We start from the raw sequence: 14,424 nt of genomic DNA, 5'->3' as shown, positions 1-14,424 counted from the left end.
TGGGATATACTTACCATATAATGAATTAATTTACTTTCCAACGCTTCATTATTTCCAATACAAGCTATTAATTAATTATCGACGTGAGTGATTATGGCATTTTACTTGAATCATTTGAGTCCTTCCATTTCATATGTTAAACTAAACTGTGCCCCGGAAGCGCAAGGTTGTAGTGTTTCTTGGTCACGCGCAGAGACTGTGTGCAAAGATGATCTATTATATTGACACGATAGTCGAGTGACCGTTCTATCCACAGATCGAACAAAGAGACAGATATTTCACCGGAAGTATAAATGTGAAGCATTCACTTCGCCTTTCTACTCACTACCAGAAATGGTAGTGGGAGGAATTCCAGTGGGAGAAGATGGAACGAGATGGATTTTGGCCGACATTCTGCAAATTTTCTTATCGATTAAACATTTGATCTCAATACAGTTTTATGTTCCCAAAACTAAAATATGTTATGAACAGAGTGGACTGAGTTTTGCAGACGACCCTTTGCCAACGTTTTTTTTTGTCGCGTTGTTCAGGAACGCAAAGGCGAATTAAGTTTTTGCACACGTGCACTTACCTAACCGCAATATGCAAATATGAACAACAGGCACATCTCCACAGTAAATTCGTTTTCTTTCGCCCAAAGTTGCCAACATACCACGTGCGTCCGTCACTCAGTGCATCAGTAACAACTATCCATTACGAAACTTCTATTCGATCAAATAAGCCTCACATAGCAAATTAGCAATTACATATTTTGTTGACCAAATTCGACCATCCAGATTTTTGGCAGAGTAAACCCTCTCGGGTCGACTCATCCTCTCTGCTTTGTGCCTGTGGAACTTTCTTGTCCATGTGGGAAATATGAAGTGCTGCTTGTAGCGAACTGTTACGGAAAATTCCCATGAAGTGAGTATGATTAATTATCTTTGAGCTGTTTCGGTGAAGTATTTTACTAAGCGAGACTCGGCTTGGATATGGCATGATATTCATTAGCAAACGTAGCTAGCTAGCCATGTTATCAAACATCTTTACTCGCTAACGTTAGCTTACTGGTTCTGTAACTAAAGCTAGCTAGGCTGCTAGCCTGAAAAGCATAGCTGATGTGAACCAGCAATGCAGCTGTCTAGTTTTATACTAGGGAAACTTGTTTGATTGAATTTCGTGTTTTGTACTAGATGTGCAATAGCTAACTACATATTCAGTTAATTCACTTAACATCCTCACCTTTTCTGATATTTTCCCTCTTTTCAGATACAGTAGCGACAGCCATTATTATTCTCAGAATGGCAAGTGAGCAGGAGGTGGCAGCAGTGGGCAAAATTCTGGTCAATCCAAAGCAGGACCTGACAACACGGTTCAGAGCACTCTTCACCCTGCGTAATGTGGGTGGACCAGAGGCCATAGAATGGATCAGTCAGACTTTTGTGGATGACTCTGCTCTGTTGAAACATGAGTTGGCATATTGCCTGGGCCAAATGCAGGATGAGAGAGCCATCCCCACGCTAGAGACTGTTCTGAAAGACATAACACAGGAGCCTATGGTCAGGCATGAAGCAGGTCAGTATGCCAGATCATGAGTCCACTCATTTATATACATACTGTATTGATAAACATGTTCACAGAATGTAATAGTGCTTATCTAAACGGTTAACTTTTTAAAAATCTATTTAGGGGAAGCATTAGGAGCTATTGGGAACCTCGAGGTCCTTGACATACTGAAAGAGTACTCTGAGGACCCAGTCATCGAGGTATGTAAAACGAGGCATATTGGATATAAATTAATAGCAAAGAGATTGTGGAAATCAAACAAAACACACAGCATTTACATATAGTAATATTCATTGAGGGGGAATTCCCTTTATGTACTTCTCTCTCTGTGTATTCTGACCTTGAATTTAAGCCTGAGAATATTATGCTATTCATTTGGTGTGGAGATATGCCATATTCTGACCTTGACTTAATTCCACCAACTTTATGCCCAAGGAAACCATGAATAGTCTAGCGACCTACTGGTTCCAAGTGGTAAAAGCATCTACTTTTTTTTTTTTTCAATAGAATAACACCATACTCCATGCACTGTAATTTACAACTTGATTATAGCTAGGTAAATTAGGAATCTGTTTGGATAAGGGAATTGTAAATATCATGCTTGTTTTACAGTGCAATTTACTTTTTCCACATTTTCTTATTTTACAGCCGTATTCTAAAATGGATTTTAAAAAATCCTGGTCAATCTACACACAACCCCATAATGACAAAATGAAAAACAGGTTTAGAAATGTTAGCAAATTTATTACAAGTAAAAAACGGGTACATGTAAATAAGTATTCAGACCCTTTGCTATGAGACTCGAAATTGAACTCCCGTTGCATCCTGTTTCCATTGATAATCATTGATGTTTCTACAATTTGATTTGAGTCCACCTGTGGTAAATTCAATTGATTGGACATGATTTGCTAAGGCACACCTGTCTATATAAGGACCCACAGTTGACAGTCCATGATGGAGTAAAAACTAAGCCATGAGGTCGAAGGAATTGTTCGTGGAGCTCAGACAGGATTGTGTCAGGGCACAGATCTGGAGAATGGTACCAAAAAGTTTCTGCCACATTGAAGGTCCAAGAACACAGTGGCCTCCATCATTCTTAAATGGAAGAAGTTTGGAACCACCAAGACTCTTCCTAGAGCTGGTCGGGAGGTGATTCTGACATGGTCTGGAGGAAACCTGGCACCAGCAGCCCTACAGTGAAGCATGGTGGTGGCAGCATCATGCTGTGGGGATGTTTTTCAGCAGCAGGGACTGGGAGACTAGTTAGGATTGAGGGAAAGTTGAACGGAGCAAAGTAAAGAGATCCTTGATGAACACCTGTTCCAGAGTGCTCAGGAACTCTGACTGAGTGAAGGTTCACCTTCCAACAGGACAACGACCCCAAGCACACAGCCAAGCGTCTTCAGGACAAGTCTCTGATTGTCCTTGAGTGGCCCAACCAGAGCCCGGACTTGAACCCTTCGAACATCTCTGGAGAGACCTGAAAATAGCTGTGCAGCGATGCTCCACATCCAACCTGACAGAGCTTGAGAGGATCTGCAGAGAAGAATGGGAGAAACTCCAAATACAGGTGTGCTAAGCTTGTAGCGTCATATCTAAGACTCTGGGCTTTAATCACTGCTAAAGGTGTTTCAACAAAGTACTGAGTAAAGGGTCTGAATACTTATGTAAATAATGTATTTTTTTTTTGTTGCAAAAAACAAACGGTTTTTGCTTTGTCTTTATGGGGTATTGTGTGTAGATCGGGGGGGGGGGGCAATTTTAATCAATTTTAGATTAAGGCTGTAACGTAACAAAATGTGGAAATGGTCAAGGGGTCTGATCTGAATACTTTCCGAATTCACTGTATATCTATTTGAACTTAATCACTGGAGACAAATGAAACCAGTCATATGGCAGCAAACTGAAGCATGTCAACATATTAACTTTCCCACAAAGTTGATAAAATACTGTGCCATTATGCAGAATTTCAATTGTACGGCTTTTTAACTTGCTAGGATGGGCATTCTCAAATGTCTTAATTATAGGCTGGCCCGACATTGTTTCCTATTTCTATCATGTTAAATATTACCCACTATCAGTATCGACCGTCGGTAGGCCTAATAACCACACATATTCAACTGCTAATTTACTGTTAGTTCCCTTCAGTTGGTATAGCCTACATTATCATTCCATTTGTTTTCATTTAGCTTCATTTGAGCCTCTGTAAACGCTGTCACGACCGTGCAGTTGAGGATCGTTATTGACAATAGGCTAATTAAATCGTTATGGAGACCACGCCGTAACAGTTTGAACCCTATTAGTGCAGGCAATAGATGAGGGTATAGCCTACTATTGTACACTATTCTCCCTATTGTAATTCTATGTACACTAATCTTCCAACATTACCATGGGTTGAACTGAATATGACGACTTTCAGGATGAAGGAGATGTACCAATTTTTGAATCATCAATATATTTTGTGTAAAGCCTCTCCAAACCTTTTTTTAATGCTGAATAAAATACGGTCTTACCCCTAAATTGTCTACAAGATCTGAATATTTTTTAATCTAACAATTGGTGTTTATACAGAGACGAATATGCATAGTCACACTGAACAAAAATAAAATGCAACATGCAACAATTTCAAAGATTTTACTGAGGTACAGTTCATATAAGGAAATCAGTCAATTGAAATAATTTAATTGGGCCCTAATCTATGGATTTCACGACTGGAAATACAGATATGCATCTGTTGGTCACAGATACCTTTTAAAAAAAGATTGGGCGTGGATTAGAAAACCAGTCAGTATCTGGTGTGACCACCATTTGCCTCATGCAGCGCAACATCTTCGCATAGAGTTGATCAGGCTGTTGATTGTGTTCTATGTAATGTTGACCCACTCCACTTCAATGGCTGTGCAAAGTTGTTGGATATTGGTGGGAACATGCTCAATCAGTAACATGGCCGAGTATGCAAGCCATGGAAGAACTGGGGCATTTTCAGCTTCCAGGAATTATGGGGCAGTCCATTATCATGAAGCATGAGATGATGAACGGCATGACAATGGGCCTTTAGGATTTCGTCACGATATCTCTGCATTCAAATTGCCATCGATAAAATGCAATTGTGTTCATTGTCCATAGCTTATGCCAGTCCATTCCATAACCCCACAGCCACCATGGGGCACTCTGTTCACAACGTTGACATCAGCAAACCACAAGACGCCATGCATGCTGTCTATCTGCCCAGTACAGTTGAAACCAAGATTCATTTGTGAAGAGCACACTTTTCCAACGTGCCAGTGGCCATCGAAGGTGAGCAGGGCCTAAAATTAACTTTTTCTACTGTGGCAAGTACAGTAGATGGAAAAAAATCTACCAGGCACTATGATTTTATTTTACCAGCCAAAATATGTTTGTGCCATAATTACATTTAAAAAAATACTGATTACCACGCTTTGTTTCTAAAACAAGAAATGTATTAGTAAGAAATGTGGTATATTGCTCAATTTCATTTTTTGTGACCTCAGTCTTTTAATGAAAATATCAGAATCTTCAGCTGCCCCTTTAAGGGCAGGATGTTACTGTGCTAACGGTGCCACTCCATTTCTGTCACATGTGAGAGAGAGATTTGGGATCTGACTAGGGTGTCTCTTCGCTGTCAGAGGCAGCAGACTCAAGCCAACGTTGAAAAACAACTTAGCTTGTGAACAAAACAATGTTAATAGCCAAGAAACGAGTTCTAACTTTGTCAAATTTCAAGAGAGAAATTCTCACTAACAGGAATGTTAACAAATTTGTGCACAAAATGAGCGAAATAAGCTTTTTGTACAAATGGAATGTTTCTGGGATTTTTTATTTCAGCTCATGGGACCAACACTTTACATGTTACACTTTCTATTTTATACCTAATATTCTGAACCTGTTCTCAATTATATTCTAGTGAGTCTGACTAAATTAAAACTAAAAGGGATGGCTTAAGATGAATGTAATAAACCCTATTGAATAAACTCAAATAAAATCTGTTGGTTAGCAAGTGGGAGGGTTTTCAGCAGTTGAAAGAAATGTATTCAGAGCGTGCAAGGTAGCCACACCTGCAGAGCGCGTTATGCAACTGAATAAGGTAAGTCTGAATACCAAATACTGAAGTGCGTAGGAAAGGTGTCAATCGGCCCCTACAGTGCCTGTATGATGGTCATGGCAGTACTCTCGTTCTCCTCCAGGTGGCAGAGACGTGCCAGTTGGCTGTCAGGCGGCTGGAGTGGCTGATATCTGGTGGGGACCAGAATGGAGAGGAGGGCACCGACGGAAACCCTTACTGTTCTGTGGACCCTGCTCCCCCAGCCCAGAGGAAGACTGTCCCTGAGCTGAGGACACAGCTTCTGGATGAGAGCCTGCCGCTGTTTGAGCGCTACAGGGCCATGTTCGCCCTCCGCAACCTGGGCACCGAAGAGGCTGTCCTGGCTCTAGGAGATGGTTAGAGAGACTGGCAGTCCTTCTTAGACTATGCTGTCTATGGCAATTGTCAATAAAGGAGTGAATTTGTAGCATTGAAGAGCTTATTTTCTGCAAAATGTGCAGCCACATTCGTATTCACATAACCACATTTTCTTGTCCTGAATCATTATGTAACCCTCCACTATCAGCGTCTCTGAATCATTACATAACCCTCCTATCAGCGTCTCTGAATCATTACGCAACCCTCCTATCAGCGTCTCTGAATCATTACGTAACCCTCCTATCAGCGTCTCTGAATCATTACGCAACCCTCCTATCAGCGTCTCTGAATCATTACGCAACCCTCCTATCAGCGTCTCTGAATCATTACGCAACCCTCCTATCAGCGTCTCTGAATCATTACGTAACCCTCCTATCAGCGTCTCTGAATCATTACGCAACCCTCCTATCAGCGTCTCTGAATCATTACGCAACCCTCCTATCAGCGTCTCTGAATCATTACGCAACCCTCCTATCAGTGTCTCTGAATCATTACGTAACCCTCCTATCAGTGTCTCTGAATCATTACGTAACCCTCCACTATCAGCGTCTCTGAATCATTACGTAACCCTCCACTATCAGCGTCTCTGAATCATTACATAACCCTCCACTATCAGCGTCTCAATCATTACGTAACCCTCCTATCAGTGTCTCTGAATCATTACGTAACCCTCCTATCAGCGTCTCTGAATCATTACGTAACCCTCCACTATCAGCGTCTCTGAATCATTACGTAACCCTCCTATCAGCGTCTGAATCATTACGTAACCCTCCTATCAGCGTCTGAATCATTACGTAACCCTCCACTATCAGCGTCTCTGAATCATTACGTAACCCTCCTATCAGCGTCTGAATCATTACGTAACCCTCCACTATCAGCGTCTCTGAATCATTACGTAACCCTCCACTATCAGCGTCTCTGAATCATTACGTAACCCTCCTATCAGTGTCTCTGAAAACACCAACACTCACTCAACCCTTTTATCCTTCACAGGTCTTCAGTGTAGCAGTGCCTTGTTCCGCCATGAGATTGGCTACGTCCTGGGTCAGATCCAGCACCCAGCCAGCATCCCCCAGCTGCAGGCAGCTCTGGAGCTGGACGGGGAGAATGCCATGGTGAGACACGAGTGTGCAGAGGCCCTGGGATCCATCGGCAAGGAGGAGTGTATGAAGATCCTGGAGCGCTATAGGAAAGATGCAGAGCGCGTGGTGAAGGAGAGTTGTGAGGTAGCCCTGGACATGCTGGAGTATGAGAACGGCACACAGTTCCAGTACGCTGACGGACTACTACGACTGCAAGGGGAGCAGTGAGGGCCAAACGGCAAGCATGGACATTGGAAGCTATAGGAGAACTGCTATACAGCGCTGTAAGAGCTTTCCGCAGATGTCATAACTCATTATCACTTAGACCCATTTTCATTCATTGAAACGATCTTGACTCTTGCCAGTGATTATTGGCCTCTGACAAGGCAGTGTAATAATAATATTACAGTGCATTGTGCCATGTTTTAGTTTGTTCATTGTTTTCATGGAAGCTACATTAATAAATTGTCAAGATAATGTAATACTTTTCCCCCTAAGCTCAGTGAACCATTCACATGTATCTTTAATTCAGAATGATCTGATAAGGATCTGAAATCAGAACCTGATTTGTCAATCAAGATTGTTAAGCCACTTTTCTGCTCTGTCATTCGCATTTATTTTTAATCTCAAATTAAAATAAAGGCTTAGGTAATAACATTGAGACAATACCACAATGGTGTCGTTTAGCACTATCATGGCAGTAGCTTGCCTGTGTTCTAGCCCAGTCGGAGGTGTTGCATCATGATGGCTAATCCACACAGCCACTCATACTCCGTCATCAGAGACAATAATAATAGGGTCATATGAATTTGGAAATACTCTACAAGTTATTTCCCTTCAGCTTTCTCATTCCCACTGAAACACATTGCTATCCTATGTGCTTTCACAAAGATTACAAATGGGATGAAAATGTAGCATTTACACTTAACAGTACAAACATACTCTTTTCATAACCCGGATCAGGGGAAAGCTTTTGTTCGTGTGATGTACAGTATGTGTGCATCTTCAGTTGTGAGCTCTGCAGAGAGTGGAAAGAAAGGCAGCTGTCAGCTCGGTGGAGGGATAGAGAATTACCAGCATGCTGAGAGGGAGGGCCACAGCTATAGTAAAATGGGGATGAATGACCCATTCCAGTGCACTAAACGTAGCTAAACACAGAGCTGTGGAAACAGTGCCCAGACTTCCCTCAACCTACCAACACCTCAGTCACCATGATGCACCCCATCATGATCGGCATCGTTGTTGTCAACACCTCCATCACCGTCATCTACTGGTTCTTTGTCCTCACAGAGGCCTTCCATAGAAAGAAAGAGTATAACTGACCTTACAGAGTTGTACTGCTCAGAGTAGATAGCTTCTGTGTTTCCTGTTTTGTCTGGGGGAAATGCTCAGTCCTCCACAGCTCCTGCCATTGGAGCACAGTTTTACACATAGGTAATGCATTTCTTTGAAACTGATAAACAAATATATTTCTGGATATAATTAACTGTATTTTTAACATTATATGAGGAGTTTTCTGACTCACAGTTAAGGCTGTGACCTTGTCTTGCCTCTGGCATTTTGGTGTTGAAGCTTATCTCCGGATTGGGTAGAGATTTAATCATACACACAATGCAGAGTGAAAAAAGCAGAAATCTATTTTTTTCACTTGGTGTGTCATCTTATGGATACCAGATGATTAGTTACTACTGCTCAGATAAGGAGAGGAAAATTAACCAAATACAGCCTTAGATCAGGGAAACAATACAGGGAAGTGTATGGACTGTAGCGAAACAGCCAAAGGAATCTTTGTCTGCAGCTGAACCCAACAAGGTATTTTGTATCTCTGTTTAACACGTTCTACAGTGTCAAAATGTGTAATTTGTTTACTGGTGCTACATTTGTTCACTCAACATATAATCAACAGGCTATGTATGATGCAGAATAATGTGGAAAGTAACTATCTGTGCTCATTACACATCATCCAATATGTTTTCAATTAATTCCAATTGTATCCTTCTACTCTGCCAATTATATGATAATCAGTAATTGGCCTATTTATGGAGAATGTCCTACTAAATTGATACATATCTATTTTGACACATCTAAAAGACTTTCCATCAAACATGATTTGGTGGAAACCAGGTTTATATGAAATCTGTCAGAGAAAGGATGCCATTGACTACTCATGGTCATACTCATTCACAGCCATCATTCTAGTCTGACAGGAAACACCCTTGAGGATTAATTAGGTCTAGGTGTCAAAGGTTATGAGGGACACAGACTTATTTAGAGTTAGACACAGAGGAGTGACTCCACTCTTCAGTCCAGTTTCACTCAAAGCTCAGGTGGAGTAGAGCTACTGACCCTGTTGCTGACAAGAGGGACTCCAGTCCTCTCTGCCAGGCTAGCCTCACACAGCAGACAGAGACAGCCTATTGTCTCAAGTTTTCTGCAAGAAGATCAAGATGCACCCAACCCTGAGGAGGTTGTCCTAGTCTGAGTGAGTAATGCCTTTACTGACTAGAGAGAAGGCTTTAGGTTCATTTCTAGGTTTTGCTAATGCTTTTGCTGTCAGTAATCTGCTTTTGATGAGGGAGAGTGGGTCATGTAGTACTTGTGTAGTATTCTAGTCAGTGATGTTACAGCTAATGCTAAACTAGCCTGAACTGTTGGGAGGCAGTATTCAGTATTCTGTTGGGAGGCGGTATTCAGTCTCGACTGCCTCAGCTCTGTTGGGAGGCGGTATTCAGTCCCGACTACCTCAGCTCTGTTGGGAGGCGGTATTCAGTCTCGACTGCCTCAGCTCTGTTGGGAGGCGGTATTCAGTCTCGACTGCCTCAGCTCTGTTGGGAGGCGGTATTCAGTCTCGACTGCCTCAGCTCTGTTGGGAGGCGGTATTCAGTCTCGACTGCCTCAGCTCTGTTGGGAGGCGGTATTCAGTCTCGACTGCCTCAGCTCTGTTGGGAGGCGGTATTCAGTCTCGACTGCCTCAGCTCTGTTGGGAGGCGGTATTCAGTCTCGCCTGCCTCAGCTCTGTTGGGAGGCGGTATTCAGTCTCGCCTGCCTCAGCTCTGTTGGGAGGCGGTATTCAGTCTCGACTGCCTCAGCTCTGTTGGGAGGCGGTATTCAGTCTCGACTGCCTCAGCTCTGTTGGGAGGCGGTATTCAGTCTCGACTGCCTCAGCTCTGTTGGGAGGCGGTATTCAGTCTCGACAGCCTCAGCTCTGTTGCGAGGCGGTATTCAGTCTCGACAGCCTCAGCTCTGTTGGGAGGCGGTATTCCGTCTCGACAGCCTCAGCTCTGTTGCGAGGCGTTATTCAGTCTCGACAGCCTCAGCTCTGTTGCGAGGCAGTACTCAGTATTTTACGTGACATCAGTCTCCTCAGTCTGAGAGAACTCTTTCTGCACTTAGGTTGCATGAGGAAACTTCAACAGTGTTTTTACATGTACTTACTTCAGACACCTCCACATTTCATCTTACAGTCACTCTCTCGTTCCTGTGTCTTATTTAATTCCATCTCCCCCACCTCATTAAGGGACATGATTTGGAGGGAAGTTGCTCTCCGGAAAGACAGGGCAGTGTCACAGGATGATATTTCCGGGCAAATGAGGAATGCACAACTGAATGGTGGGATGGGTGGGAAGAGGGGAGCTGATTAATAGCACTTTAAGCCTCTTTGTCCATAACTGAAGTCAGAACAAATATTTACCTACCAACTACTCAACATTACAAATAGCAACATATTCTCTGAAAATCAGACGTCTTTGTCAGTGGACTTCAGGGAAGTTCATTATCTTTGTCAGTGGACTTCAGGGAAGTTCATTATGGGAATGAAGATATCCTTCGTCACAACAGATGTTCCCCTTATTTGATCTTTCATTTTGAGAGTTTCTGCCCTGAAAAAAAGATACTGCTACCTCCCTTATTCTCTTATTCTCTCGTCTTACCAGCCATAAGGCTCAGTATGAAGAATATACTGGACATGGGCCGCACAGACCAAGTCTCCATTCAGTTCATTGATCTTTTCTTTGTAAAATAATCTTTCCACAAGATATCGTTCCATGATGGTGTTTTTCACCAACATGGTCAATTCATTCTCATATACCCCTAATCAACGTCCCCTTTCAACTAATTCAATTTGCGGATGGATTCCTCACAGACCAGAATACTTTGTACCACGGAGCGTCCTGGGGCCCAGACCCAGCCTATTGCCAGATGGGGAGAGGTGTGGATCCGCCCCAGGACCTATAACCCCGGGCAGCTCCTACAGGCCGTGGAGAAAGATGATCTCTACTTTGTTTGCCTACGTCGCCTCTTCCCGGGATGCCTTTCACATGCCCTCTCATATGCTCTATGTCATAGTGGTAGTAGTGTCCTGCTATGCCATCCTAGGACACCTGATCAATGACTTGTACCATGACTTGGCAGGTAAAGTGGGATGATCACATGAGAGAAACAGGCAGGCAGGCAGACATCTTTGTAATCTGATTAATCCATCCAGAGTCCTTTCACTGTGACTCACCATTGATACTCGGCTTTCAGTTCACCTTCACACTTTGTAGCCTCAATCTGAAGCCATGGAACAGGCATGTCAGCTGGATCTGTGGATTAAGAGGGCTAGTTAAGGCTGCTTTTCAATCAAAAACACATACATGTAAAGGTGTAGTAGTGACTGAGTTTGTTCTTATATTTCCATATGAGAAATGTGTACATGCCAAACACAAACTGTCATTATGTGCACACAGACTGGGTCTGAGGAAGGTGCGTGTGACCGCAAGGGAGTGGAGAAGGAGGAAAAACTGCCGTCGAGGCGAAAAGGTGGATGACCATCAGAATAGTAGACGAGGGGAAGGGGATCCTTACAATGGTCAAATCTCCTAGCATATACAAGCAAAGACAACCTTCTTCTGAAGAAAACAGACCCACAGCTTTTTCAGTCAGTTGGGGTCAGAAGAACATTTTGCATAAGGTCCCCTGATAACAATTCACTGTCCACTCTATTCTGCTCTGTCCTCAGTTCCTGCCAGGTTGGCTCAGCTACATCCCATCTCTGTTACTACCAATCATCTAATCCTGTTTTTATACAAATGAAATGAAACTGCAACCCAATCCATTTTTTAACAATGTAATTTAAGCATCAGATGCATAAACTAAGATACTGTATGTACAAACAATTCTACTGTATTATGTCTGTACTGTATAGGAAAACAAGTGTAGACAGTTTGAACAATCCAACAGTGCAGAAACATTCATTTGTGCCAGTGCTCTGAGATTTTCCATTTCCTTTTGACCCCAGAGAAATAACAGTTGAATCTTTACTATAAGATGTCAGCTGACATAACACCATGGGATCGAGCAGAACCTGAACCAGAACACATCCCTTTTGCGAGTGTAGAGCTATATGTGCTGCTGTAACGCTGTAGACGTAAATACATCTGTTTTCCTGAGGTGGCCAAAGAGGATGACCCTCGTTCCAATAAAGGAAGGACTAAACCTGTGTCTGTCTGTATGTGTATATCTGCTTTATCCCCTCATCCCGATCCTCCATTATCATGTGGCGCTAAACTAAGCCAGTCTGACTCAGAGACAGGGCAGTGGAGAATAAGGCCTCAGCAGCTCAGGGACTTAGCAAGGACACACAAGACGTGCTGTCATTACCTACCATTCTGGTCTAGGACCACTATAGTACATAGAGGTGAGCAGCTCTGTAAGAGTAGTCTGGTAGGTCACTACAGCATTGGATATCAATATATGTTTTGGCATTAGAGGAGTTTGGTTGATTGGAATTCTTCCATTGCCCAATAAAGGCCAGGATTATTACAGATCTCAGATGAAACGGTGGGTTGACAGAGGGGTCTTGGTAAAATGATTATTGTCAGACATGCTTAACAGTAATACTTACTGACAAAACATACAAAAATAAAGGAACCATACCCCCTATCTCGCTTTTGGAACTATGGATAAAAGCCCTCTCCAGCGACACAACCACCTCTCTCTCTTTTGGAGATGTGGGTGGAACCTCTGGCCTAATTTGCGCTTTTTGTTTTCCAATCCTAAATCCAGGCTCAGAGAACTGACCTTGACCTGGCCCTTACAGTACGTCACTAAGTACATTAGCTCGCGTGGGTCTCTTTGCAGTCAATGCAATCTGGGACTAGAGCACTCCTGCAGCCATGGCAACCTCATGCTGCGTGGTACCCAGCACAAGGGCTGCAGTGGGTTGACATGTAATACATCTAAAATAACAGTGGGAGAGAAGATTGATGAGCGAGATCAATTAATGGTTGTTTTCGAAGATTGGAGATTACTGTTGGAAATGAATAAAGCCTGCCAAATTAGGAAGTGGTGAAAAAAAACATTGATACTGGTAGGTACACAAGTAGTTCTTATTTGAAAAAATCTTTGATATACATTACCTATAAAGAAATGTAATGTATACATTATACTGAATTGACTGCCAATATACTCAGCATACTACTTCAAGCACGTCTTTGTGTATGGACAGGTAGACCAGATGGCAACATCAATGAGGCTGCCACACTCCCCTTGAAGAAGAGTGGAGGTAGACTAGAGTGAGGGGACAATGGACCATAACTTGGACTATGGGGAACCACAAGAGGAGGAGGTGTTCTTTGAGAACTACAAGCCTCCCTCTCGGGACGCTATCACCCTGCCCAACTATGTTATCTATCTGTTCCTAGCATCGGTGGTGGCTCTGATCGCCCTGTACGCCATCATCAGGCACCTCATCAAAGAGCTGATTCATGACCTAGCAGGTACAGCTACCACTACACTCCCACACCACACTGAAGCCAACTGGATGCACTGTTTATCTTGTGTCAGTCAGCAATGAAATGACGAGAATATTATCAAAATATCATAATCAAATTATAAGAAATTATCATTCGGTAGCTGACTACAAACATGCTGATACAGTCTTGATTTCACTGAATTGAATATCTCTGTTAAAAATAATTTTGCCATATTGTGTTCTCCCCACCTCCCTTTGTAGACTACCTGTTTGGGGTACAGCCTGACGAGGAGGTGGTTAACCCCTGGGAGTGTAAGGACAAGTTCCAGGTGGACTGGTGTCCAGAGACCAACGCTGAGCTGGAGGCTATGGTCAAGGCGGAGGAGATCCACTGCCTGATGGAGGGCAACAAGAACATGCCTGCCATCTGGGTCATCTCAGATGGACGTGAGCCACGGCCCCCGCGCACGGGCCCCAGGGTCGCCTTCGGCAGGATGAGCTAGCTACAAAGGGGCAGACACACAGACTCAGACTGCTAGGGACAAGGCTGGGTACAGCAACGTGGCAGATGCACTGTAAACTGT

At 43.1% G+C, this 14,424-nt stretch overlaps 2 protein-coding genes and 1 long non-coding RNA gene across 8 annotated transcripts in view; 1 reads left to right on the top strand and 2 right to left on the bottom strand.

The window, feature by feature from the left end:
• The window catches only part of osbpl1a (oxysterol binding protein-like 1A), a 24,410-nt gene extending 23,107 nt beyond the window's left edge, over positions 1-1,303 (bottom strand). For 3 of the 4 annotated variants that reach the window (XR_005477641.1, XM_039002484.1, XM_039002487.1), the window contains exon 1: positions 15-141. Coding sequence is in view for 2 of the 4 variants with exons in the window: in XM_039002484.1 (XP_038858412.1) it covers positions 15-17 (3 nt within the window). In the remaining 2 variants the exon portion in view is untranslated. Of the gene's footprint in view, positions 1-14; positions 142-1,221 lie in introns of those variants that run through there. The other variant, XM_039002486.1, reaches the window with a different exon arrangement.
• On the top strand, positions 605-7,775 carry LOC120054833 (deoxyhypusine hydroxylase-like). Of its 3 annotated transcripts, none has more exons than XM_039002488.1 (6): positions 605-903; positions 1,249-1,554; positions 1,669-1,745; positions 4,672-4,842; positions 5,751-6,003; positions 7,019-7,775. In XM_039002488.1, exons 2-6 carry the CDS (start codon positions 1,281-1,283, stop codon positions 7,333-7,335), a joined length of 1,092 nt encoding a protein of 363 aa, XP_038858416.1. In that variant the 5' UTR covers positions 605-903; positions 1,249-1,280; the 3' UTR covers positions 7,336-7,775. The 3 variants fall into 3 exon arrangements, with proteins under 3 accessions (XP_038858416.1, XP_038858417.1, XP_038858418.1); XM_039002489.1 differs by having other exon boundaries at positions 606-903; positions 4,702-4,842; XM_039002490.1 differs by lacking the exon at positions 4,672-4,842 and having other exon boundaries at positions 612-903.
• Positions 7,463-14,424, bottom strand: LOC120054834. The gene is made up of 4 exons (XR_005477642.1): positions 14,107-14,424; positions 11,612-11,690; positions 8,431-8,512; positions 7,463-8,125 (listed from the first exon to the last, which is right to left on the bottom strand). It is a non-coding gene; the product is annotated as an uncharacterized LOC120054834 (long non-coding RNA).

The sequence above is a fragment of the Salvelinus namaycush genome, chromosome 10, assembly GCF_016432855.1.
Source record: "Salvelinus namaycush isolate Seneca chromosome 10, SaNama_1.0, whole genome shotgun sequence".
NCBI classification, from domain to species: domain Eukaryota; kingdom Metazoa; phylum Chordata; class Actinopteri; order Salmoniformes; family Salmonidae; genus Salvelinus; species Salvelinus namaycush.
The sequence above is the reverse complement of the archived record's forward strand: the minus strand, read 5'-3'. Positions and strand labels throughout refer to the sequence as shown.